This window comes from Microtus ochrogaster, linkage group LG10, assembly GCF_000317375.1.
Source record: "Microtus ochrogaster isolate Prairie Vole_2 linkage group LG10, MicOch1.0, whole genome shotgun sequence".
In the NCBI taxonomy this organism is placed as follows: domain Eukaryota; kingdom Metazoa; phylum Chordata; class Mammalia; order Rodentia; family Cricetidae; genus Microtus; species Microtus ochrogaster.
This window is the reverse complement of record NC_022035.1, coordinates 13212911-13237925: the sequence shown is the minus strand read 5'-3', so window position 1 is coordinate 13237925 and position 25015 is coordinate 13212911. Positions and strand designations below refer to the sequence as shown.

Below are 25015 nucleotides of genomic sequence, written 5' to 3'. Positions count from 1 at the left end.
AGCCCATCAAAAGACACTCAATGAGGTTAAATAACTTAGCAATATAATACCGTTAGCAAATATGGGGCTTGCAATTTAAGTACTATGTGTATCTCAAAGATCAGTTCATAATTCCCAGCCATTGAACCTTCATTAAATAGCACCCATCCTGTCATTGATCCTGCTCATCAAAACAGCCCCCTTTGAACTGTATGCTGTGATTTCAAGCATCCTACTATTATTCTCTCGCACTGTAGTTAACTTTAATAGATTAAAACAATTCCCTTTTGTTGCAATGTAGGTATTTTTCAGGAAGCCATTTACAGCAATTCTCTCATTTTAATAAGTCCTTAAATATTGCCTTTTTAAAAGTCATAACAAAATGTGGCACTCTTGCTAACCCAAATCATGCCGTTGTTCAGAAATTAACAAAAAGCTCTTCTGTAACACAAAGACTACTGTGTCTATTAACCCAGGCTTCCCTTTGAATATCTTCCAGTTGGAGATGGAAAAGCTTCAGCTCCAGGCCCTAGAACAGGAGCACAAAAAACTGACGGCCCACCTGGAGGAGGAAAGGGGCAAGAACAAGCACGTGGTCCTGACGCTGGTGAAGGAGTGCAAGCAGCTCTCGGGCAAAGTCGTAGAGGAGGCGCAGAAGCTGGAGGAAGTGATGGTGAAGCTGGAGGAGGAGAAGAAGAAGGCAAGCCAATTAGAAGACCAGCTCTCGGCCGAGAAACAGAGGAGCGCCGGAATGGAAGCTCAGCTGGAGAAACAGCTCTCCGAGTTCGATACAGAACGGGAACAGCTGCGTGCCAAGCTGAACCGAGAAGAAGCACACTCCACTGACCTCAAAGAGGAGATAGACAAGATGAAGAAAATGATGGAGCAAATGAAAAGGGGAAATGACAGCAAGCCAGGCCTCTCCCTCCCACGGAAGACAAAAGATAGGCATCTGGCTTCCGTATCTGTGGCTACAGAAGGGCCCGTGACAAGGTCTGTTGCTTGCCAGACAGATGTAGTGACAGAAAGCACTGACCCTGTGAAGAAGTTGCCTTTGACTGTACCCTTAAAGCCTCCCACAGGAAGCCCCCTAGTTCCCACAAACACAAAAGGGAGTGTGGGTCCCAGTGCTCTACTGATTAGACCAGGGATTGACAGGCAGGGGTCCCACAGTGACTTGGGTCCGTCTCTACCTACTGCCCCACCACCAAGTGCAACTAGAATTGAGGAAAATGGACCAATCACGGGCTCTGCCCCCGATCTGTCAAATAGCACACCCTCAACCCCCAGTAGCACCGCCCCTGCCACTGCCCAGACACCAGGCACAGCTCCCCAGAACCACTCGCAAGCTCCCCCTGTGCACAGTTTACATTCACCGTGTGCCAACACACCTCTGCATCCGGGTCTCAACCCTCGAATCCAAGCAGCTAGGTTTAGATTTCAGGGCAATGCAAATGACCCAGACCAGAATGGAAATACCACCCAGAGTCCTCCCTCAAGAGATGTCTCTCCGACAAGCCGTGACAACCTAGTGGCCAAGCAGCTAGCCCGGAATACTGTGACCCAGGCACTGTCAAGATTTACCAGCCCTCAAGCAGGTGCTTCTCCAAGGCTGGGAGCATCTCCAGGAGGGGATGCCGGCACCTGCCCTCCGGTCGGTCGAACGGGTTTAAAGACTCCCGGGGCGGCAAGAGTTGACCGAGGAAATCCTCCTCCTATCCCTCCCAAAAAGCCAGGGCTCTCCCAAACTCCTTCTCCACCACACCCCCAACTGAGGGCCTCCAGTGCAGGCGCCAAAGTCGATAACAAAGTTGTGGCTTCACCTCCCTCCAGTTTGCCACAAGGGACCAAGGTAGTAAATGAGGAAACCGTCCCTAAGTCATCTTCCCCTCAGCTGCCACCAAAACCATCCATAGATTTAACTGTGGCACCTGCAGGCTGTCCCGTTTCGGCCCTGGCCACGTCTCAGGTGGGTGCCTGGCCTGCTGAAACCCCTGGACTGAACCAACCTGCATGTTCAGACAGCTCCCTTGTCATCCCTACCACCATTGCCTTATACTCTTCCATAAACCCTGTTAGTGCCTCATCCCGTAGCCCCGGTGCCTCAGACAGCCTCCTGGTAACAGCATCAGGTAAAGGGATTGCAATCTTACACACTTTTCCAAGAACGGGGCCTATTCTATCACTTGTCTCAATTTCTTTCACATTGTCTCAAAACATTTTTAATACCCCTTCTCCATTTCCCCATTTCTTTCTTATGGTTTTTTTTTTGCCTTTTTTTTTCTTTTTAATTTTCTTTAAGACTCTGGGGTAATGGTGATTCCTCTTGCTCTATGAATTGTGGTTTCATTCTGCCGAGTGCTTTTCTTGAAAATTAGCCTGAAAATAGTGGTTCAAAGCACACAAAGACCATTCCAAGGGAGGAAAGAGTATATCCTTTCTTATCAAATATTTATCTCACGAGGCCTCAGTATTAACGGATCATCCTCAGTGTGCATTCGGTTTGTTCCTTCTAGGATGGCGCAAGAAAAATCTTTTTGAGTCACTCTTAACACTGCTCTAGATTAGCAGGCTGATGGGATGTCTACTGTGCTTGATAGACTGGAGGTTAATATCAGTTTATATGAATGTCCCCTTCTTACCCTCAACAAAGGACCATGAGCATTTGTAAGCTACCAGTTCCGTTTTTTTTGAATGCCATGGACCACATGTGAAGGTGTTGTCTTCTAGGACTTGTGCGCAGGTGGCTTCTGCACCACACGGGCCATGTTACAGTTTTCCCTGCATCAGTGAATCCTGAAGTTGCTGGTGTGGGAGCTGCACAAAGGATTAGTTCTCCTCTTTTTGGTTGTATGTGGTCTGTGGAAGCATTGCTGTTTTATTAGCATGGCTGAAGTGGATCCGTGCTTGCTGTCAAAACTCTGTTAGCACCCGGAGCAGCTGGTACTGTCATCGTACGTTAGGGCTGGTAGATCCTTTGGGCTCTAAACACAAGGGGTTTAAAAACAGAAGGAAGTCTCAATAGCATCACATTTAAAACTTAAAGCATGCAGCACTGTCAGTGAGGAGGTAACTACTTCAGATTGCGTGCTTCTAAATGCTTCTAAACAGGCTGTCCCCGTTGAAACTCAGCTCTGCAGGAGGTTGTTTTCGTTACCGAGGGCAAACCTGAGAGGCAGAAACATCGTGGACTTTGGAGTTATAGATCAGTGTTGGAGTCGAGGCGCTGTTGTATATAATTGTTTTTGATGATTCTTCTCATACTGGGCAAGTTTTCTCTTCCTTAAGTTGGAGTGTATACTGCGCAGAGGAGGGTAGCTGGAAGGGGTCTAAGACACCATCAAGGCATGGCACTGAACTTGGGGCAGCACGAGTAATTCCAGCCTAATTAATAGTGTTGCTCATAGCACTTTAGAGAATTTGCTTTAGGATTGATCTCAGTGTCATTTAGTGTTGTCTTTATAGGCACGTGAGAGTCCATTTTTGTCTCTGCAAAATGGTTACATCTCTTGGCATTGCTTGGAATTAGGTTAGCTTTCCCACTAGTTAAACCTGCCCTAAGAAGGGAGAGATTTGGTACCATCCAGAAGAATCTAAAAATGGACCTTAAGTCATATGGAGCCACGACAGTGCTCTGATGTAACGGTATAGACTGTGTGATAGACAACACTTCCCAGGGCATATGAATGTCGTCAGCTGGTTTGTTTATAGCTGTAGATCCATCTGTTTTTTGATACCTTGAGGCTCTGCTGGCTGCTGCCTGGGTAGGCGCTCTGATCCCAAGTCCAGCTGCAGACACTCTTTAGGTTTGCAAAGAGAAGCCCCAGAACCAGCATGGGTGACTGTGAAGCATGCTATCTGCTGGATTTTGAGTTGAGGTTTTAAAGGATAGCCAATTCTTAATCTATTAATTATTTGCCAAAACAACCTTTTTTTGTGTTCGGTGGAATTCTAGATAAAGACAGGACCTTTTTTTAAAAAAAGTAAATCAATCAATCAATCAATCAATCAATCAATAAAATGCCTTTTGCTCCGAGGTGCCAAGGAGGATATGAGCAGAGATTTTGATGAAACGGCTGCCATTAAAGAGATGTACAATCAGTTTGTTTTCTTTTTTCCAATTTTCCGATTTGGCCGTAGTGTTCTCAGAATTGCAGGAAGGCGCTTGGTGGAACAGCAGGCTTCTGTTCCGTTTGATTATAAGGTGTGCCTCTTTAGGGCAGAAGGGTGGCACCAGAGGTTTTAGTCCTTCAGCAGGTGTTCAGCAAGCACCTCCTTACGTGTTCTGAGAGCAAACGCGTTAGACTAATGCATACTTGTATAATTACAGAATTCGACTACAGGTTGAAACTTCCAAAATTAGATGGTATTTCACCTGCATTGCCTTTAGTTTTTCCAATTCTTCTGTTTTAAAGGTTGTCTTGGGGGTTCTGGGGGTAAAATCCAGAGCCTTCTGCATGCTAGGCAAGCACTCCACTCTGAGCCCCACTGCAGCAGCTTCTGCCACTGCCCCCACTGTAGCTAGGAAGCACAGAGCTCCTTCCATCTGCTTCTTAACCTGGCTTTGCCTAGGTGAGCTTGTCCCTCCCCAGGTCATGAGCCCATGGGTGGTCATTCACTTTCCACCAATGTCATCACAGTGTTTAGGAACCAGTCCCAGGGACAGCATGTACCTGCCAGGAGCCCGGCAGATATCTGTTCCCCTTTTGTGGGACCTTGTGGGACCAAGCTGAGCTTCAAATAACAAATCTAGTAATTTCTGCTTTTTTTCAGCTCTAATCCTGGAGAGACATTATTTCTAAGTTATTAGCTATGCCATCTAAAATTTAAACTCTTGGACACAAAAATTAAGATTATTTCCCAACTGACTAATTCAAGGGTGCCCTGACTTATCCTTATATGGGTAAGACTGTTTGCTATCAGTACCTCCTTGCCCTGGACCCCAGGATCTTCCTCTTGACATCCCCTATGCCCCCGTCATCTTCTATCTCTAAGTGACATGAAAGCCCAGAAGAAAGCTGGGATGGCAGAAGGGTCCCATTAGATGGATCGCACTGTAAATGGTACTAACCAGAGGCAATTTTGTGGCAAGCCATGAACTTTTAAAATAATGCTTGAAATTCTAAATGAATTAGAAATGAATTAGAACTTAATTCCTCCTGAACTTGCTGGAGGAACGTCCGTAGTCCAGTGGTCAGATGAAGACACTTACAGCAGTCATCACTCTGGGCAACCGAGTCCCCAAACCCTTCACATTTTTCTGTTTCCTTGTTGTTGTTGTTTTTCTTGTTGCTATTATTTATTTTATAAACCTTATTTCATTTGAGTCAGACTTCTTTCTTTCCTTAAATATATCCTTTAAAGTCTCCTCGTGTGTGATTGGCTGGAAAGGTAAATCGGGGGGGGGGGGCTGTGACCTTAACTCTCTCCACCCTCTGAAGCTGGTGCCGGAAGCTGTCCTCAGCTCCTCTTCTCCCGCCATCGCATGTCCCCCCCCCCCCGCTGTTTCGTGGCCTGCTTTGCAACGTCCTCACCTTTACTAACGTTTGCCGAGATGATGCTGCGTACTGAATGACGTCTAATATCGTAGAGTAGCCGTGTGGGCCCAGGTCGATTCTGTCTTTACTAATCCAGTTAACACGATATTACCATTTCTCTCAATGTTGAGAATTTCAGATGAATACTGGTGCTGTGATGAACTTTGGATTTTACCTCCCCCATATTTGCAACAAGATTTATTAAGATGAGTTGTGCTAGGAAGAAATTGGAAATGATAGTAAAACATATAACGGTTGAAGCTTAAGAGTGTGTGGTGTTTACAAAAGCACATTTCCTCTGGGAAGATTTACAAATAATATTTTTCAGTCTTCTAAAGAAACAGATAGAACTGCTTCTGACTATGACAAGAACGATGGTGCTTTATGGCCAAAAATTAAGAACATTTCCCTTTCACATCAGTGGGGTCTTCTAGAAAACACATACATAATTGAATATCTCCATATAAAACAGTAGAAATGTGAATTTGTATTGTCTTCTCTAAAGCCTAGAACAAAAGGAAAAAGAAAACAAACTCTTGAAGAGTAGCAAAATTTAGCATGTACGCATTGGTATTCATGAGAGAATATCAAAAACCAATATTCCTTGAATGAGATCTAAAGAGATGAGTAAATGAGTGTGCGTGTGTGCACATGTATGCACATGTGTGTGTGTGTGCATGCATGTGTGTGTGTGCGTGTGGGTGGGTGTGTGCAGAAAGCATGAAGCAGCTCCCCTGCCCCATTCTGCTGGGGACAATAGTGTGATGCCTTCCTATTGCTTGTGTTTGCTTTACGGTCAAGGTGTCCAGCCTTGGTGTTTATAATTTTCTGTCTATCATCCATTTCTAATAAGTACTGATTTAATTTTTGTGGGCCTGTTTTTTTGTTTGTTTGTTTTTAAGAAAATACAAAAGGTAAAATGTACCAGAGAGGAGCCTTCTTGTAAGTATGAAGTAAAAATACTACTTTTCTAAGAAGACCTTATAAGTATCATGGGGAAATATTATAAAGATTTGAGAAATATTGAATTTTATAAAAATTTTAATCTTGTCTGTCATTGCTGTCTTGGCATGATAAAACAATAAATTATCCATGGATTCAGATAATTGGTTATAAAACTATAATTTCAAGATTTTAATATTCAGTATAGTTTTAGTTGGATAAATGGCCTCTTTTTGATTTATTTTTATAAAGAATTTTAAATATTCTGAGGAATTTCTTTTATATGTAATTTTTATTATATCATGAAAGAATTTGAGGCCAAAAACTTGGCATTAATCATAAGAATTGACTCTTGAGTTCATATTAGTATAACTAATACCTCGGTTCAGGGAAATTAAAGTGTCCATCCATTGAATCTTTCTGCAGGGACTGTCACGTATGCCCATGGGAAGTCTACCCTGAGATATTTGTTTGTGTGCCTATGTGCAGCCCTACTTAAAAACACCTGGGCTTTCTTGTGTCTTTGAGCCAAGAAGATACAAATACCATCTAAATAAACATTTGTATTTTACTGTTTTTACAGCCTTTTGATCAAGGAAGGATTCAGAAAATTTTCCAGGCTATATGCAGCCGACTTCACACTCTTAACAGATTCTCTTCTAAAGCTGCTAAACACTGATAAGAACTATCTAACCACGATAACTCTTACAATTTTTGTTAAAGCTGTATGGTGGAGTGCCCTGCTTTGTGGGCCAATTAAAAGTTCTTTAGGAAGATGACAAGAGGTGGTAGTTTTCAAAGTTACTGCACCATGTGCTGTTGTATCATAAAGGCAAATATAGTTTTTGTATTTCTGGTGCCTCTTAGCATCTATTATTTGTTTCCCAAGTAAGGATATTCAAGGAACATAATAAACTCCTCAGTAGAGTGAGGCCCACCTTCTAGTTTATGTAAAATAATCGTCTTGGAAACATTGTTGAAGAAACTGTTTCTAACTATTGTGCTATCTTATACCTACTTGATTTATGTTTCCATATTGCTATTGAAACTGAGGTAACCGTTACATCATTTAAAAATTCAATGTGCTTTTGAATCCACAGAAATCGGTGTATATAATGTGTGGAAGCCATCTTGGTTACCAACCGTTTAACTAGAAACCAATCATTTAACTCTTATTTGTGCCAGACTGACAACTAAAAATAACTTGTCACATTCAGCATGAATTAGCAGCAGACAGGAGGTCTAAAATAACAGTATGGGTTTGGGCAAAGTATTAACAGCTTGGTAACGGTAGAGACCATGTAATTAATCTTCTAGGGATACGTGTTCATGTCTCTGTGTGTGTGATTCGAAAAGGAATCATAGAGTCTGTCTTCTCTTTCCCTTCCTACTCTCTAACTAGGGTCACTTTAACCCACAGGCTGGTCACCCTCCCTAACCCCTTTGCTAATGAGTGGTGGTCCTGCCCCCCTGGCTGGCAGGCCCACCCTTCTTCAGCAAGCTGCTGCCCAGGGAAATGTCACTTTATTATCAATGCTGCTTAATGAAGAAGGACTGGACATAAACTACTCCTGTGAAGATGGCCATTCTGCCTTGTATTCTGCTGCTAAGAATGGACATACAGGTAATAATAATAATAATAATAATAATAATAATAATAATAATAATAATAATAATAAAATATAAGATCTTACCTCACCCCACACTTACAAAGGTGATTAATTCACTGTTGTGAGAAGAAATTCCACTTGAATTTCACCTTTAAAAGGAGGAATGGGTAAATCTTCTTTATATGACTTTTAAAGTCTTATGAATATTTAAGGGCCTAATTATGCAGTTAATGTAAAATATAAAGCTAGGAGCAAAGAAAATTTTCACTTATGCACACCAAAAATGTGTTGTCCGCGTAGAAATTAATAAATAAATTGCACTTTAGAATCAAGTTGTCCGTGTGGGATCAGTCTTGTCAGGACAGAATAACCCTGATTTATGCTATGGAAGCAGAGCAGAGAATCCAGGATTAGGGTGCGAAGTGGGTGCTGCGGTGTGTTTCTACTAGCTAGGAAGGGTGCTCTTGGGATAATCTATGGTTATTTAGGTTTTTTTGTCTTTATTTTTTTTTTTTTGAGAACTGAAAAGTTATGGCACTATAAATGATCTGTCAGTGGATACTAAATTCTTTTTACGCTTTAAAATGCAAACCCCGTAGTTAAATATACTAAAACATGTGGTACTACAGAATAAGACATGCTTACTGCAAGTCCTAAGTTAACAGCGTATGTTAGCCATAGACGGGTGCTTCAGATAGATGATGCCGTATTTCCTTAAGCAGAGAAGACTCTAGTTTTAAAGTTTTTGGGAATTCAGAAGCCCTGGGAGAATTTTCCCTACTGTAGAGAAATTAAATTTAGGTCATGCAATATTATTTATAATACCTCTCTGTTAGTGATATTTATTTCTCAGGTAACTTTCTGTGGGCTTTTCTTGATCTTCAACTGTGTAGGATGTCCCACAAAGAAGCACTTTGGTGATTAAATTAGCATCAATCATGCACTAAGAGTGTAACTATATACATACAAATTGGTAAATGGATCTGGTTCTCTGCCCCAAGACATTATGTTGGAGAAAATCTGGTGGAGAGTCTAGCAAAGTATTTTATTGGTATATGGTATTCCTTTGTCTCCATCAACAACTCTCCTGGAAATAGTTTTAAAATTCGTGTCTTAGTGACTTTGGAGTTAACATGCCTTCAGGAAAAGGGATGACTTTCTTATGAAAGTTCATAACATGCCACATGCAGCAGGACATAGCTGTCAGATCAACCGTGCAGAGGAGAGGATCTCGAGCTGTTAGAATCTCTCCACAGCTTATCGAGAACCTGGCTCATCCTAGCACTAAGAGGAGAATTACAGCGACTTTCTGTTAAAAAACCCCACAGACTGTGTGCGATTGCTGCTGAACGCAGAAGCCCGAGTAGACGCTGCTGATAAAAATGGCTTCACACCCTTGTGCGCTGCAGCTGCTCAGGGACATTTTGAGTAAGTGACATTCTCCATTCATTTTTTTCCCTATGAAAATCACCCTTTTTCATATTCTTGCACAAATACGAATATGTAAATGAACGCTTAACTGGACTGACAAATAAATCCACCAGACACATTTGAGGGTTCAAAAGCAAAGCAGAACCCTCGATTTGTTCTTCATAAGGATAGATAAGTGTTGTAACTGAAGGAAGTGTGTGTATGTCCATGTCTGAACTACACATCAGTGAGTTTGCTTCTGGAAAAGGTCAGCTGTAGCGTACCCCTGGAGAACCAAGTAAGGACTGCCGAGTGCTTCATCGCTTCACCTTTTCTATGAAGACCTTTGTTAGAGCTACCGTTGAAGTAAAACAGAATTATATGATTTACTATTATCCTATTGACCTCTTGTAACTTATGTGATAGGCCCACGTGCTCACCTTGCTGCATTCACAATGAAGAGAAAAATTAAAGCCAGACTTTTACACACTGAAAATAGTACAAGTTCAAAGGGAACAGACTAATTAGTATGCACACGCCTTTAACAGTGATTTCTAAAGGAGTTCAAAGTCATTAAATGTAGGGATTACTTTTCAAAACCAAAAGCCATATTTTAATAATAGAATATAGCCAAACTGCTGCCCTGCGTGTACTGAGCTGGCAGATTGTGAAGAATATATACCGCTCTCACCTTTAGAATCCATCTGTCCCGAGAGAAATATTCTTGAACAGATTACACAGTCCATGGCATTTTGGTTTTGAGCCTTAGCCTTCAACAGCTGAGCTATGTCTCCAGCTCAAACTGCACAGTTATTAAAATAAGGCTTTTTAGAATTCACACCAATGTTATTAATTGCAAACATAGTCTATTAATATTCCAAATGTTTCCTTTCGTGTCTAGTGTCGCCTTCCCTTTCGTATCTAACACACCTCTCGTGGGCCTGAGTTTAGGTTTGGAAACCACAGGTGCTGCTTTTGCTGTTTCTTATGGTTATATTCTTTTTTTTCCTTTTTTTTAATTTATTTATTTATTAAAGATTTCTGTCTCTTCCCCGCCACCGCCTCCCATTTCCCTCCCCCTCCCCCTCCCTAATTAGGTACCCCCCCCCTCAGCCCGAAAAGCAATCAGGGTTCCCTGTCTTGTGTCTGTGTCCTACAAGACACATCTCTCTTCCCGGTCTGTGCTTCTGCCTTTGTCAGCTCCGTGTCACCAGGCCCTCTTGACGCTCCTTGCTTGGAGGATGTAACTGTCACAGAACAGAAACATTGATAGCTTTTGAAGGAGGAACCCAGTGGAAATTCAGGAATCAGTAAATTTAAAGAACATGTTACACAAATATATCAACATTTTTTATTATGTTAGCCAAATGCTGAAAAAAACCACACACACAAACAACTGGACTTCCCCTAATTCAGTTTGTTCAGATTCTATCTCTATGTATTGAAGTAGTCACTAAGTCAGTCTTGGCTTTACTTCCTTTCCTTGTTCTGTGTAGCTCAGTGTCCTCAGAAGCCAGTTACCACCCAAAGAGACAACCGCTTCCATCTTTCTCCCAAGGCAGCCCTTTTCCCAGCCCCCTGCGACGTTTTATAGAGAACGCACGTGGTGCCCGGCTGTCTATGCTATTTATAATCGTTTTCTTGAGTGAAAGAAAAATCACAGAATGATTCAGCAGCCCCATGTTTGTTTCGAGGCTCCATCTATTTTTGAATTGCAAATAGTATGTAGGCCAAGTGTGATTAAACCAACCGTTTACCCTAATAACTCAAACCTGTTCCAAGGACAATACCTATAGGAGTTGGTTAGATGTATCATGAACCGGATTTGAGCATTTGTAGAAGTACAGTTTTTTTTTTAATTTTTATAAATGTTATGACCAATGTTGTTTTTAGTTTTATGAAAGTGAAAGCAATGCAATAAGGCTCAAAATAACCGATTTGGTCTTAATAAAAAAGAGTCGGTGCATGTTAGTACACAGGCTTGCTATGCACATCAGCTAGAGTTGGGTCTGACCAGGGAGCACGTCCAAGCTGACCTCCCATTTCTGTGTAACTAATGACAATCCTGTGTGCAGATGTATAGAATTACTAACTGCATATGATGCCAACATTAATCACGCTGCTGCCGGAGGACAGACACCTCTGTACCTGGCCTGTAAAAATGGAAATAAAGAGTGTATCAAACTCCTGCTGGAAGCTGGCGCTGACCGGAGTATAAAAACTAGAGTAAGTACCCATTTGGGAGAGTTTGTCATTCATACTGTGTCTGAAAACAGTATAGGCTCAAAAATCATATACTTGGGTGTTCTATGTAACAAGCGCAGACAGTTTCCTTTGTCACCCTAAACAAGGCAGCATAGAAGCTGGTTACGTAGCGTTTGCAACGTAGACAATTTCCTAAGAAATATGAGAGGACTTAAGAACGTGGAAAGATGCGTGTCAGCGCTGTGTAAATGCTACAGTCGTTTCCGTGAGGGATTTGTGCATCTTCGGGAATGTAGGGACCAGGCTGGGGTGGGATGTAGCTTTGAAACGGCTTCCCCGTAAATGCTAAAGGACAGCTGCCCATTGAAATAGACTCCTTAGTTGAACTTTGGCTTTAAGGATATTGAATCTGAAAGGGGCCCCTCTTTTAAGTTTCTGGCTTGCTAATTAAAAATTGTGTCCATTTTGCCTCATCAGTCATTCAAGTCCGGAGGCTATAAACAAACAAAAAAAGATAATGGTGCTATTAGTATTTCAGAACTAGAGACAGTGAAAGTGTAAGCTTTGTTCAGTGAACAAGTGCTATTCTTAGACATTCAATGTTATTACATAATTTATCTGAAATGAACCATTCATTACTTATCAACAGAAGCAAAGATAATGAGGCCAGGTATACATGTTTTCCATTGTGGATTATTGCTAGAGTTTTTAAAAAAAAAACCCTAACATTGTTTTTATTCAATTTTAAATTTTTACTGAATTTTAAAATTCTTATTCTATGTGTATGGGTGTTTTTCCTGCAGGTATGTCTGAATCCCTTACATGCCTAGTTCCCATAGAATTCAGAAGAAGTCATCAGATTCCATGGAACTAGAGTTACGGGTGGCCGTGAGGGCCATGTGGGTGCTGAGAACCAAAACCAGGTTCTCTAAAAGAGCAGCCAGTGCTATTAGCCACTGAGCTATCTCTCCACATCCTGTTTGGTTTTGTTTTTAATCTGAAAAAAGTAATTTAGTTACACATTTCCTTGTTATTTTATGTATTGCATTCAAAAATATATGGTATTTATATATATTCACTACAAACTCCCACTTTATAGATGAAAGAGAAATAAATTTTGTATCATCAACTGAGTAAAAAGTGCAACATGGGAGATTGAACCACAGCCTGTTGGGAAAGCAGATCCATACCCTCTAGCTAGCTCTGTTGAGTTGAACAGGATCTTTAGAAATACAGAAAGCACAGTACAATTCGTGGGTGGTTCCAGGGGATTAATTATGTCTTCTGGTTTTCACAGTAAGGTAGCAAAAGAAAGTGGAATGTTGAAAGGTTTTTATCTTGTTTTGCTTTTTCCTAGAAGGTCTGTTTGGCCTCTGTGAACTAGGAAGGTCGTCAGCACTTAGTCTCTGTGGCTTCCATAAGGTTGAGGTCCTAACACTGCAGAAGAAAGCAGAATCCTGCTTTACCTGATTGGAATACAGACTGTACCCTGCTTTAATTACAAGCTGTGTGGTCTTGTCTGAGTCAACGGAGCTTTAGATCCAGAAGCAGAAAAATGCCTGTTCTAAAGGGAAAGGATCACAATATGCAGTGCACATGAGATGGTTCCCATTTACTGGATAATTTTCTTAGCTTTTACGTCATTCCTTTAAAAATAGTGCTGTGCTGGTATATGCCTGTGATTACAGCACTCAGGAGGCAGAGGCAAGGGCCAGCACGATCTGGATAGTGAGACCTTTCTCAACACACACACACTCACACACACACACACACACACACACACACACACACACACACACAGGGAGAGAGAGAGAGAGAGAGAGAGAGAGAACATTATAACTCACTGAAGTATTTAACATAACGATATGGAATTCTATATGAAAATTATGTTAAAACTGTAATGTAAAGGTAGGAAAAAAGCCCCCAAACAAGTCAATTCTTTGGAAAAATCTTTAACGACAAACAAAGATTCCTGTGCAGAGGGCAGACCCCTCCCCCTCTCCCCGTGGCAGAATGAGAGGGGAACAGAGGGTTTCCCTAGAACAACGCTTGTCAGGTTTCAATCCATCCGTTCACATGCTGCCATGTCTGAAGAGCTGCTGGGCCTTACCCACTCCAGTGTCAGGTTCTCTTGTCTAGAGAGAGGCTGGAGGACCTGCGTTTTTAAGAGTCCCAGAGGGTGCCGAGGCTGCAAAATTGAGGCCCCCTGCCGTGAGACTGACAGTGGGCAGGGGGAGTTGGGGGCAGACAGAGCAGTTCATTCTAGAAAATAGACTCGATGATTCTGGTGGAAAATTTTCTAAGGAAGACCATGTTAGAATCCCCCTGCCAACGGCAGTCACTGGGCAGAGGCCCATAGGCGTCAAGTAAAACAACCTGGCTTTGTTTTTCCTGCTTTCTTACATCTTCCCTATTACCCAGAATCTTTCCTTCTGGAAGAGCTGGCATAAAAACGTTCAGATTATTCGAGGTTGGTCACTGCTCTTGAAGTAAAACTGGCTTGCAGCAGTGTGCTCTTCAGCTTATTACTAATTTACTAATACCATTATTATTGCATATAATTTAAAAAATCTCATTAGGATAAAGTTCTCCCCATTTTTACTATTAAATTGAGATTCTGCTTGGTCAAGCATAATGCTCAGGAGACTAGGCAGTATCTGTTCATTCCAGATGGTGACTATTAGGTGGAAATGGTGCCTTAACAGCCAACATGAATCACAGTTGTGGGAAACAATGTCACCAGTGAAAGTCAGAGAGCTTACGTTCATTAGGAATACACAGGCATGGACCACCTTCATTCTTTGGTACAGTAGCTTATGACCAAGAAGAGCATTTATAGGTAGACTTTAAAATAACACCATTCTCATCATTAATATTATCAACACTTTCCCCCTGGTCACTTTATTTTCAGGACGGCTGGACGCCAATTCACGCAGCCGTGGACACGGGTAATGTCGACAGCCTCAAGCTCCTAATGTACCATAGAGTGCCATCTCGTGGGAACCCTTTGAGTGCGGAAGAGCCCAGGTCGGGCTCGTTCACCTTGAATGGAGGCGAGAGCCCAGCAGGTGCACCGAAGCCTGTGGTTCCTGCAGACCTCATTAACCACGCTGACAAAGAAGGCTGGACCGCTGCCCACATTGCTGCTTCCAAAGGTTTCAAGGTACGTCTGCTAGCAGCTGGCCTCATCACCCACTTGTGAAAGTGATGCGTGGTATAGTCATCTGCAATTGATCGGGTGTGTTTAGACCAGGTAATTGGAAATGGAGTAATGTCGGTGCAAAAGACAATGAGCGGCCGCTGGTACAAACTGACATTCATTTCTCTTCAGCAGATGTTTATGGCTAAGGACATAAGAAAATTTTCAATTTTCTCAAAAAATATCTTCTATTTGCAGTCTTTCAAAAAAGAAATATGAGAGTAATTCCCAATGTTTTATTTCATCTGTGTTAGGAAGGAAAGATCAGTATTAATATGATTCGTGGGTGGTTTACAAGCAAGGCCACATACTAACTAAAGCTCTGCTATCTAGAGGGAGGCTCAGGTTTTAGGTTATATTCCTGTGCACTTTCTGTTACTAACAGTAGTCTTTACAAATAATGAGGTATTAGGATGCTCCTGAGTGCAGCTCACTGTGCACGCTAATGTCTGAAGAAACACTTTGCTCTTAGCTCTTAGACTAGGGGCAGGTGTACAAATTACAAGTGATGGATAAGGAGACAAAAGAGAACACAGAGTGATGACCAGACATCGGGTCAGCCCCTCAGTCAACGATGTGGAAAAACAGAGACTGCATACTTCAAAGAGTAAAGCTTTTAGTAATAGTCACTTCCGGGATTGTTCATTTTAAAGGAGGTAGAAATTCCTTTTGGTCCTGGAGACCACTGGAGAGCATGATAAAGGTGAAGGGCGAGACAGAATAGACATAGAAGCAGTGACTGACAGCCCCCACCGAGAGAATGAAAAACAGAAAGTGACAATAGGAGTGTCATTGTTGGTGTGGGGGCCTTTAGAAAAACTTAATAAGGGACTTGACCTAAAAAATACCCATGAATATACAGCTAGTGGAAAGCTTTAAAAAGCTAAGATAAGTGGTTATCCAGTTTAAATTATTTAAGTTAGCCATAGTATTTATACCATGTGGGATATTGAACAAATTGTTGCTGAAAGAAAAAAAGCAAAGTGGAAGGTGGTAAGAACAATGGTAATAATGGAATTATTAGACAGGACTATTCAAGGATGGGGCTGAAGAAAGTTTCATGGTAAAGAGCTTTTTGCATTAGTGTGAGGAACTGAGCTTCGCTAAACAGTACTTCCATGAAAGCCAGGTGTGGCAGCATGCTCTTGCAACTCCAGGACTGAGGTGTGGAAACAGACAGGTCTCAAGGGTTTTCTGATCAGTTAACCCAGCAGAAACTCTGAACATCACACTCAGGGAGGAGTCTGCCTCAAAAACCAAGTTGAAGAGCAACAGAAGAAGACGCCCAAAGTCAGTTTCTGGTCTTCACATGCGCACACACAGGCAAGCATGTACGCACACATACGTATACCGCCCACAGAAACATAGACATGCATACACACAAACTAATAAATGTCTAGGGATGGAACAAGACACGTGTGGAACAGGAGTGAAGCTGAACGGAAAGATAGTATCTTTCAGGAAGGAGCAAAGAAAAAGCATCGATTGGTGTGATAGAAGGTGGTTTGGGTTATGCTTGAATTAAGAACTAGGTTCATTCCACATGTGTGTGTGGAACTGTTAGATCTCCTGCAGACACCATGTGCTTCACAGTTTTCAAAGAGAAGGAAAAGAAAAAGCATGATTTTGTTCAGTGCTTATTGCTCTCATGTTTCCCCCATTTTACTTGTTGACGCAAAAGAAATAATTCTGAGAAGTCGTGTGTGTGTGTGTGTGTGTGTGTGTATGTGTGTGTGTGTGTGATATACATATGTATCATTTTAGTGGTATATATATGGTGTAAAAGATTTTAGGAGGCATAAATGGGAAGTGTAAGTCATTTAAGTTTGAAAATGCAGGCTCTCAGAGACCAGTAGTTTCAGTGACAAGAAGGTTCATGTAAAGACAGTAGGTTGCTCACAACCATTCCTTCAACAACAACAAAACCCTGTAATGTGAGATGGAGCTGAGAGAGGTGGGTTATGAATATCCTCAGCCTGCAGCACAACACAGGGAAGCAGCAGAGCATATCTGACCTAAGTTGTTTCCCTACCGTACCTCTGGACCTCTTTTGCTGGGCTGAGAGGAACCTCCTGGCCTGGGTACTAGCCTTCAGTGAAGGATGATGCTGCCACATAGCAACTTCAATATGAACTCTTATTAGTCCCATAGTTTTGATGATTAAAGATGATATTTCCATTGATCTCCGCCGTAAATGCTCCTTCACTGTTGTGTAACAGGAAATATGACTTCTTTCTCTCAGAATAAGACTCCTCCATAGCCTCTTAAAAAGCATAAGATCAGTTTTTAATTTGAGATTTTAAGGAGTGATTGACAACACACAATGCTAAGCTGTTAAAATAATAGATTTTTATAGATTTTTTTTAGTTCTAGAGTAGGCATTTAATCTTCCATTTTGACATCTTTATGATTAGAACATGTAAGCCTGAGAGGGTTTAATAGATAGTCGCGGGTAATGAAGCCCAGATTTCCTGATTTTGTCACTCTTTTCCCTCTACATCCTTCCTTTCTAGTCAAAATTATTATAAAAATCTGTCTGTATCACTCGTCTTAAACAATGGTTTCATTCTGGCCAAAACAGCTTTCCCAGATTATCCATTTATAATATGTTGCAAAGGCCAGTTTTCAGAAACAATGAATCCCAACCATCAGGGTATAGTAGAATCATTCTACTCTAACCACAACAGGGCCTTAAAAACAAAATCAGTTGGTCACATAACTTTTCTAGTTTATATACCGCTGGTGGTTCTGCTCAAGACACTCAGAAGCATATACCACATATTCTCTCTCCGATGCAGATCCTAGATTTTTACTGATATATGCATGTGAGTGTGGGTGTAAGTGACGCCCCTGGGAAAGCACCACTGCGAGACAGATCCAAAAGTTAGGTGTGGGGATATGTGTTTGGGACTTGTTGCTGAAGCACAAGAAGCCACAGTTGAGAGCTGAAAACTTGATGAACTTTTAAAAATCAGGAAACAGCTGTGCGGTGGTGGCGCACACTTTTAATCCCAGCACTCGGAACACAGAGGCAGGCAGATCTCTGTGAGTGTGAGAAGCAAACCCCAGAGGGAAATACGAGATGGGCATACTGGTTAGTTTTGTCAACTCCATAGGAATTAGTCGCATAGGAAGAAGGAACCTTGATCGAGCAATTGCTTCCATCAGATTGGGCTGTGTACCTGTGGGCTATCTGTAGGGCATTGTCTTGATTAATGATTGATGTAGGAAGGCCCACCTACCTATTCCTATCCCCCTCCTCCATCCCTGGGCAAGTGGTCCTGGATTTCACAAGAAGCAAGATGAGCAAGCCATGAAGAACAAGCCAGTAAATAGTTTTCCCCATAGCCACAGTTCAGTTCCTACCTCTAGGTCCTTGCCTGGAGCTCCTTCCCCAACGAATTCTTCCCTGACAACTTCCTTTCATAATAAATTGTAATGTGTTAGCTTAAATACACCTTTCTTCCCCAGGTCGCCTCTTGTCAGGATGATTTATCTCATCAACAGAGAAACAAGTTAGAGTAAGAGGGGAAAAGAGGGCTCAACCTGAGATGGAATAAGAGAAAGTGATTGGAGAGGGTAGTGAAAACGAATAAATCAAAGTATATATAAAGATGCCATAATGAAAGTTTGCTCAGATTTCAGCTAAGAATTACGGGATCTAGAGCTTGAAGGGGCAGAGGTTACTCACTCCAGCCCCTGTGCTTTGGACTTGAAGAAGTGAAGTCTTGGGAAATGGTGACATTAATTGCTCAAAGATGGCTCGTGGAGAATTCGGGTTCCACAATAGTGCTTGCTCTTTTGCAGTCCTGGATGGTTTTCCATGACTGAGTTTGTTTAGATAGCCACTGCTGAGGCCTTCTCTCAGCCAGGCCTCTGACTGCTCCACAGAGAAGGCTGGACCAGGGATAAGCTTTTCTTTGTTTTCCTTGCTTCCTGGAAACAGATTAAAGAAAAAAAAACTTCCTTTTTGCATGTATTATTTATTAGTATATTGTTGTTGTGATTGTTTACATCCTGATCTCAGTTTCCCCTCCCTACTCTTATCCCAGTAACTACTCTCCCCACCTCCCCTCTGCCCCCTACCCACTCCTCCTCCAGTTCTCTTCAGAAATGGGTAGACCTCCCTTGGGTATCAGCCAACCATGGCATATCAAGTAGGCACCACCCCTCATATTAAGACTGGGCAAAGTGACCCAGTGGGAGGAAAAGGGTCCCAAAAGCCAGTGAAAGAGTCAGAGACAACTTCTGCTCCCACTGTTCGGAGTCCCACAAGAACATCAAGTTTCACGGCTACAATATATAGGCAGAGGACCTAGATTGGTCCCAAATAGTCTCCCTGGCTGTCAGTTTAGTCTCTGTGAACCCCCGTGGCCCCAGGCTAGTTGGTTCTGTAGGTTTTCTTGTGGTATCTTTGACTCCTCTGGCTCCTACAATTCTTCCTACACCCTCTTCCTCAGGATTGCCCACCCCCAGCTCTGACTAATATTTGTAATGTTCAGCTATGCATCTCTACATCTGGTTCCATCAGCTGCTGGATGAAGCCTCTCTGATGACACTGGGCTAGGCACCGATCAATGAGTATAGCGGAATATCATCAGAAATTGTTTCACTGACTTTAGAAAAACAGAATTTTTATGCCTGTCATTTTTGGTTCTATCCTAGGTTTGTGGGCCTTCCAATCTCTGGGTTCTGGCACCCCAGTCAGTGTCAGGGATGGGCTCCTATCATAGCATGAGCTTCAAGCCGAACCACTCATCGGTTGGCCACTCCTACAATTTTATTGCTACCTTTAAAGCAGCACATCTTGCAGGGAGGACAACTTGTAGATCAAAGGTTATGTGGCTTGGTTGATGATGTCACAATCCATCCACCAGAAGTCTTGTCTGGTTTGGAGATGGAGAGTTGAGGCTCTGGATTGGGGACAGGCATCTCAGGGATGAGCAAAAAACCTAGTACAATGAAAACTCTCAGGAATCTATGAGGATGACCATAGGGAAGATGCCTGGTAATGGGGGATGTGGAGCCTGATAAAAAGAACTTCTTAGCATAACTTTCATTGCTGTTGTGGGGGCTTTTGAAAACTTGAGGTCCTGCCAAAGAAATGAGGAGATTGAATTTGAATTTCTCTATCACTGATAAAAGCTTTTGTTCCCAGACAAATCTTGTTTATTCATTTATCTATCGTTCTGTTTTTTTTTTATCCTTTTGTGTTTTTTTTTTCTTGTTGGTGGTAGCTTGTTTGAGATATGGTCTCTTCTAAAATTCAGATTATTCTAGAACGACATGTATAGCCCAGGCTAGCCTTAAACTCACAAAAATCTGGGAGTTCTATCATTCCATGTGTTGGGGTTACACATATGGCCACCATAGCTAGTTTCCCAAAGCATTTTCTGTTAGGGGATTGTGTGAGAATCTTCTGTGGGTCAGTCAGACTTTTAATTCATCTGTCCCCCAAGACCGTGCCTTCCTATCACTCTTACTCATGTGAGGCTCCCCTACCTTGTTTAATAGTTTTAGAATCCAGTGCAAGCCTCTTTCTCCTGCACTTCTAATACTGCACCATCCTTGCTTCCCCTTTGGCTATGCTCAAGCAATTCCAAGGATGCATTCCGGGTGCTTCTTCCTGGTTTTGTTTGTATTTTTTTTTTAGTTTGAATTTATTTATTTATTAAGGATTTCTGCCTCCTCCCCGCCACCGCCTCCCATTTCCCTCCCCCTCCCCCGATCAAGTCCCTCTCCCTCATCAGCTTGAAGAGCAATCAGGGTTCTCTGACCTGTGGGAAGTCCAAGGACCGCCCACCTCCATCCAGGTTTAGTAAGTTGAGCATCCTAACTGCCTAGGCTCCCCCAAAGCCAGTATGTGCAGTAGGATCAAAAACCCATTGCCATTGTTCTTGAGTTCTCAGTAGTCCTCATTGTCTGCTATGTAAGTCCGGTTTTATCCCATGCTTTTTCAGACCCAGGCCAGCTGGTCTTGGTGAATTCCCGAAAGATCATCCCCATTGTCTCAGTGTGTGGGTGCACCCCTCGCGGTCCTGAGTTCCTTGCTCGTGCTTCCCCTCCTTCTGCTCCTGATTTGGACCTTGAGATTTCTGTCCGGTGCTCCAATGTGGGTCTCTGTCTCCTTTCATCGCCTGATGAAGGTTAATATTCAGGAGGATTCTTATATGTTTGTCTTTGGATTCACCTTCTAATTTGTTTGTATTTTATTAACAATCTCTTCTGGTTCTTCATTCCCACTGTGTTGTCTGCAGTAACTAATCACAGACTCATGTTAGACTTCTGGACCTGCCTCTTCAACATCCCAGAAGTCATGTTTAGGCAGCCCCAGTGCCCTCTGGACAGGCAGTGGCTCATCTACTGCGTCTCTAAGGTTTCCTTGCACTGGGATAGGATCGTGGTCTGTGCCTTTGCCAGGCTGTTAGCCCTAGGAATATCTGACATTTTCTTTTATCTTTTAGCAACCACTTCTGTTCTTCAGGTGGCCAGGATGAGGTACGAATGTGCAGAACATTTTGTATGGGACCCAAGATTTGTATTTTTCCCACTTGGGTCTTAGCTGCAAAGTAGAGGTCACTGGAATTTTTCCTTATTGGATAGACTCGTACAACAGGTTTAAAGAAGGGAAAGTCAGACAAAGTATCTAGGAGGCACAAAACCAAGAGCACCAGAAGGTATTTGGAATAAATAGAAATCTATCGTTTTAATTACGTGAACATGTGTGTGTATGTGGGAATGTGCACATGAGAACAGGTGCTCGTGGAAGGCAAAGACTTCAGATCCGTCTACAGCCTGGAGTTTCAGGCTGTTGTGAGCTGCTCAGCATAGGTGCAGGGATCTGAGCTCAGTCCCTCTACAAGAGCAGTAAGGGTTTTTTAACAGTGAACCATCTCTCCAGCCCTGAAATCTCGTTATTTTTATCTTCTGTGGTCATTTTCTTTTCCCCTTTAATTTTTAGTGAAAAAAAATTAATGTCATACTACATGTAAACAAAGGGAAGGATTCCCTTAAGTTTTCATTCCAGAGCATTAGGTGAAGGTCAAACAAATGCTTGCCTATTTGTGGCCGCAATGATTGACTGGCAGAAACATAATGGGGACCATAAGCATCGCTATAACCAAGCTCAACCCCTCACCCAAAATGTGGAACTAGGGGGGTCATCTACTTGCAGCTGTCACGTGTCTGACTTTAAACACCTTTCCGCTCTCACTCTGTCCTGTCTTCATTGACATCCCACACAGAGATTCTGTCGGTAGTTCAAAACCTTGTGTTTATGGCTACTGAATATTCTGGGACTGTTCAGGAAAGTTATTCAAAGCTCTCAGCCCATCTCTGTGCATCTCCAAACATTCTGTTTGCCCAGTACAGCCCTGCTTATGCTTCTGTTTGTCCTGGTGGAACAGTTAATTGCAGGCATTCACTCTTCAAACCTCTCAGCATAGAGGTGTACATGGCAGCCCTGGGGATGACCATGTTTCCTTTTGATTCACCATGGTGGCATCTCTGTCTGCTCACCTCTTCACTTTTCTGAGCTGAAAGCAGTACCAGGCTTCTCTGTTTACCTGTCCATTTTCCGTACTCCACGAGTTCAAATTACCAGCACAGCTCTAGGTTTTATGTCTTAGTAAATTAACTTTGGTTATTTGCTTCCTCACTTACTCCATGCATCCTGTCCTTGTGTCTTCTCATCTGCCCTTTTGATGCAGTCTGGACTCTGTTGCCGTCTCCACTTTCTTTATGTAGCCATGGGTAGGACCTGCCCAACAGCTAAATATGGTGATACTTACTTCATACCCATTTATGGCTAAATATAGCTTATTCGTTTCCTATCCATTTATGGCTCTGTCACCCTCGAGTAGGATTTCCTAAAGCAATGGTAAAGCACCTTCTCACTGGCCTCAGACTGCAAGCATATGTCACCTTTCCTGGTGGGAGCTGTATGTAACCCACATGCCTGACCAACCTCTCCCTGGCTTCGCAGCTACTGTCCCCATAGTCTCAAATGCCATCTTCATAAATCCTGACCTTTGTTGCCTCGAAAATATCTGGCTAGACATTTCAGACTCAGAAGTTCCCAAGGCACTGACCTGCTCACGTTTTGCTTACTTAGTTTGTGCTGTAATTGTTTGTATGTATCTCTCCCTTCTTAATCCGCTAGGCACATTTCTTCTTCATCTTTGTGTGTACTGTTTCTAGCAGGGAATCTGGTTCAGAAGCAGTTTCCTGAACCAATGAGTGACTGAACAAATCCAGTCCTCTTAGAACATTGTTTCCTCGCTCTCTTCCTTTCCGTTATCTCTCTCCCATGCATCCATCCGCTTTTCAAACAGAGCTGATCATAGCATTTTCCTTCCTGCACATAGTCCCGTGACTACAGAGGAGCACCCACGCTGCTTAGCACGCAGCCTTATATCTGCCCTCTGACAATTCTGTTTTAACCAGTTTACACCTACGTCTACCTACTTGCTTATGCCAGTGTGTCTATCTTAATAGCGTCTGCCTCCCTTGCCTGCAGGATAGTGGACACACCCATGCCCAGAGACTGTTCTCAACACTTAGCTGGGCATTATCTGTGCAATTGTAAACCTTTCTTCCTTCCTTTCCTTCCTTCTCTTCCTCCCTGCCTCCTTCCTTCCTTCCTTTCTTTCTTTTTTCTTTTCTTTCTTTCTTTCTTTCTTTCTTTCTTTCTTTCTTCCCCTCTGACCCTTCACAAGTTCCTCGTCTCTGCCAGGAGTTTGATTTTATCTCTAACACTTTGAACTTGGGGTTTGTATGCTATCTCCTTGGCACTGGTCCCTTGCTTCTGAGCGCTCCTTAAATGAGGGTGGAAGAGGTTTCTCATCATCTTTGCATCTCTTCTGTTGATTCTCTGTGATCATGAATCCCTACATTTTGCTCTGGGTTCATGGTCAGATATGAAGATTCCATTCTGTCAAATTGGAATGTGGGTGCAAATGAAGCCCAAGACACCAGGGTGTAGATCTCTGTGATAGCAGATGCATCTCCAGAAGACTCCAGTTTAAACTCGTTTGTCTAGTTGCCTGGGTCGGACATGCTGCTCACTGCGACCTACTTCCAGAAACTCTATCACAGCATGCCTCCTTTTCATTCCGCCCCTCGTGGATAGATGGAAAGGTAGACATTTTCTCCATTTTTTTTCTTTCTTCCTACTTTTCTGTAAAGTGAAAATTCCCTGCTGTCTCAGGTATAGCTCTCTTGCTGTGTTTTAAGCAGTGGAAGCTTTATGAAGTGGGACCTAGTTAGGAATCCTCTGGACATACAGGATTATTGTTTTGAAGGGGATATTGGGACCCTGACCCTTTCTGTTTTTTTCCTTTGCTTCCCAGTCAACATAAGATTCTCAGTTCTGCTCTCTCTCATGCCCCTGTCATTCCCTGCCACCTAATGAAAAGCCCAAAGCAACACAAGCAACTGACCAAGAATGGGAATCTCTGAAACTGATTGCAAGCAAGCTTTTGTTCTTTTTAAGTGTTTCTGTTGGGCATTTGTTACAGCAATCTAGCATGCCAGCCCTTTCTTCTTACTTTTCTCCATATGTAACATAAAAGAAATTGTCTGTATCTGTGCATTGTGTGTGTATGTATGTTCATGTGCATGAGTGTGGATCCATACATGACATTAATGCATGCAGGCATCAAAGCCCAACTTCGGGAGTTGGTCGTAGCCTTCTGCCTTTTTAGAGATACTCTCTTACTAGTCACTGCCTACACCAGTTTGACTGAGATGCCAGTGAGTGCCTGGCTCTGCCTCCCTCCTTACTCTAGGAGTGCTGGGATGCACATTTTCATATTCAGCTTTAGACTGGTCTTGGAGATCTAAAAGGCCCTCACACTTGCTAGGCACATTCTTTATTGCTGAGATATTTCCCAGCCCCATATCAAACTCTTTTTTTATTTTTATTTATTTATTAAAGATTTCTGTCTCCTCCCCGCCACCGCCTCCCATTTCCCTCCCCCTACCCCAATCAAGTCCCCCTCCCTCCTCAGCCCAAAGAGCAATCAGGGTTCCCTGCCCTGTGTGAAGTCCAAGGACCACCCACCTCCATCCAGGTCTAGTAAGGTGAGCATCCAAACTGCCTAGGTTCCCACAAGGCCAGTACATGCAATAGG

At 42.6% G+C, this 25015-nt stretch overlaps 1 protein-coding gene across 3 annotated transcripts in view; it reads left to right on the top strand.

Annotated features, from left to right (window-relative positions):
• The window catches only part of Cttnbp2 (cortactin binding protein 2), a 159923-nt gene that overhangs the window by 83037 nt on the left and 51871 nt on the right, over positions 1 to 25015 (top strand). Inside the window, exons 4-9 of one of the 3 annotated variants that reach the window (XM_026787506.1) lie at positions 479 to 1948; positions 6419 to 6458; positions 7879 to 8082; positions 9397 to 9496; positions 11554 to 11704; positions 14595 to 14846. In XM_026787506.1, the coding sequence (XP_026643307.1) occupies positions 479 to 1948; positions 6419 to 6458; positions 7879 to 8082; positions 9397 to 9496; positions 11554 to 11704; positions 14595 to 14846 (2217 nt within the window). Of the gene's footprint in view, positions 1 to 478; positions 2112 to 6418; positions 6459 to 7878; positions 8083 to 9396; positions 9497 to 11553; positions 11705 to 14594; positions 14847 to 25015 lie in introns of those variants that run through there. The other 2 variants (XM_005363762.3, XM_026787507.1) reach the window with 2 other exon arrangements.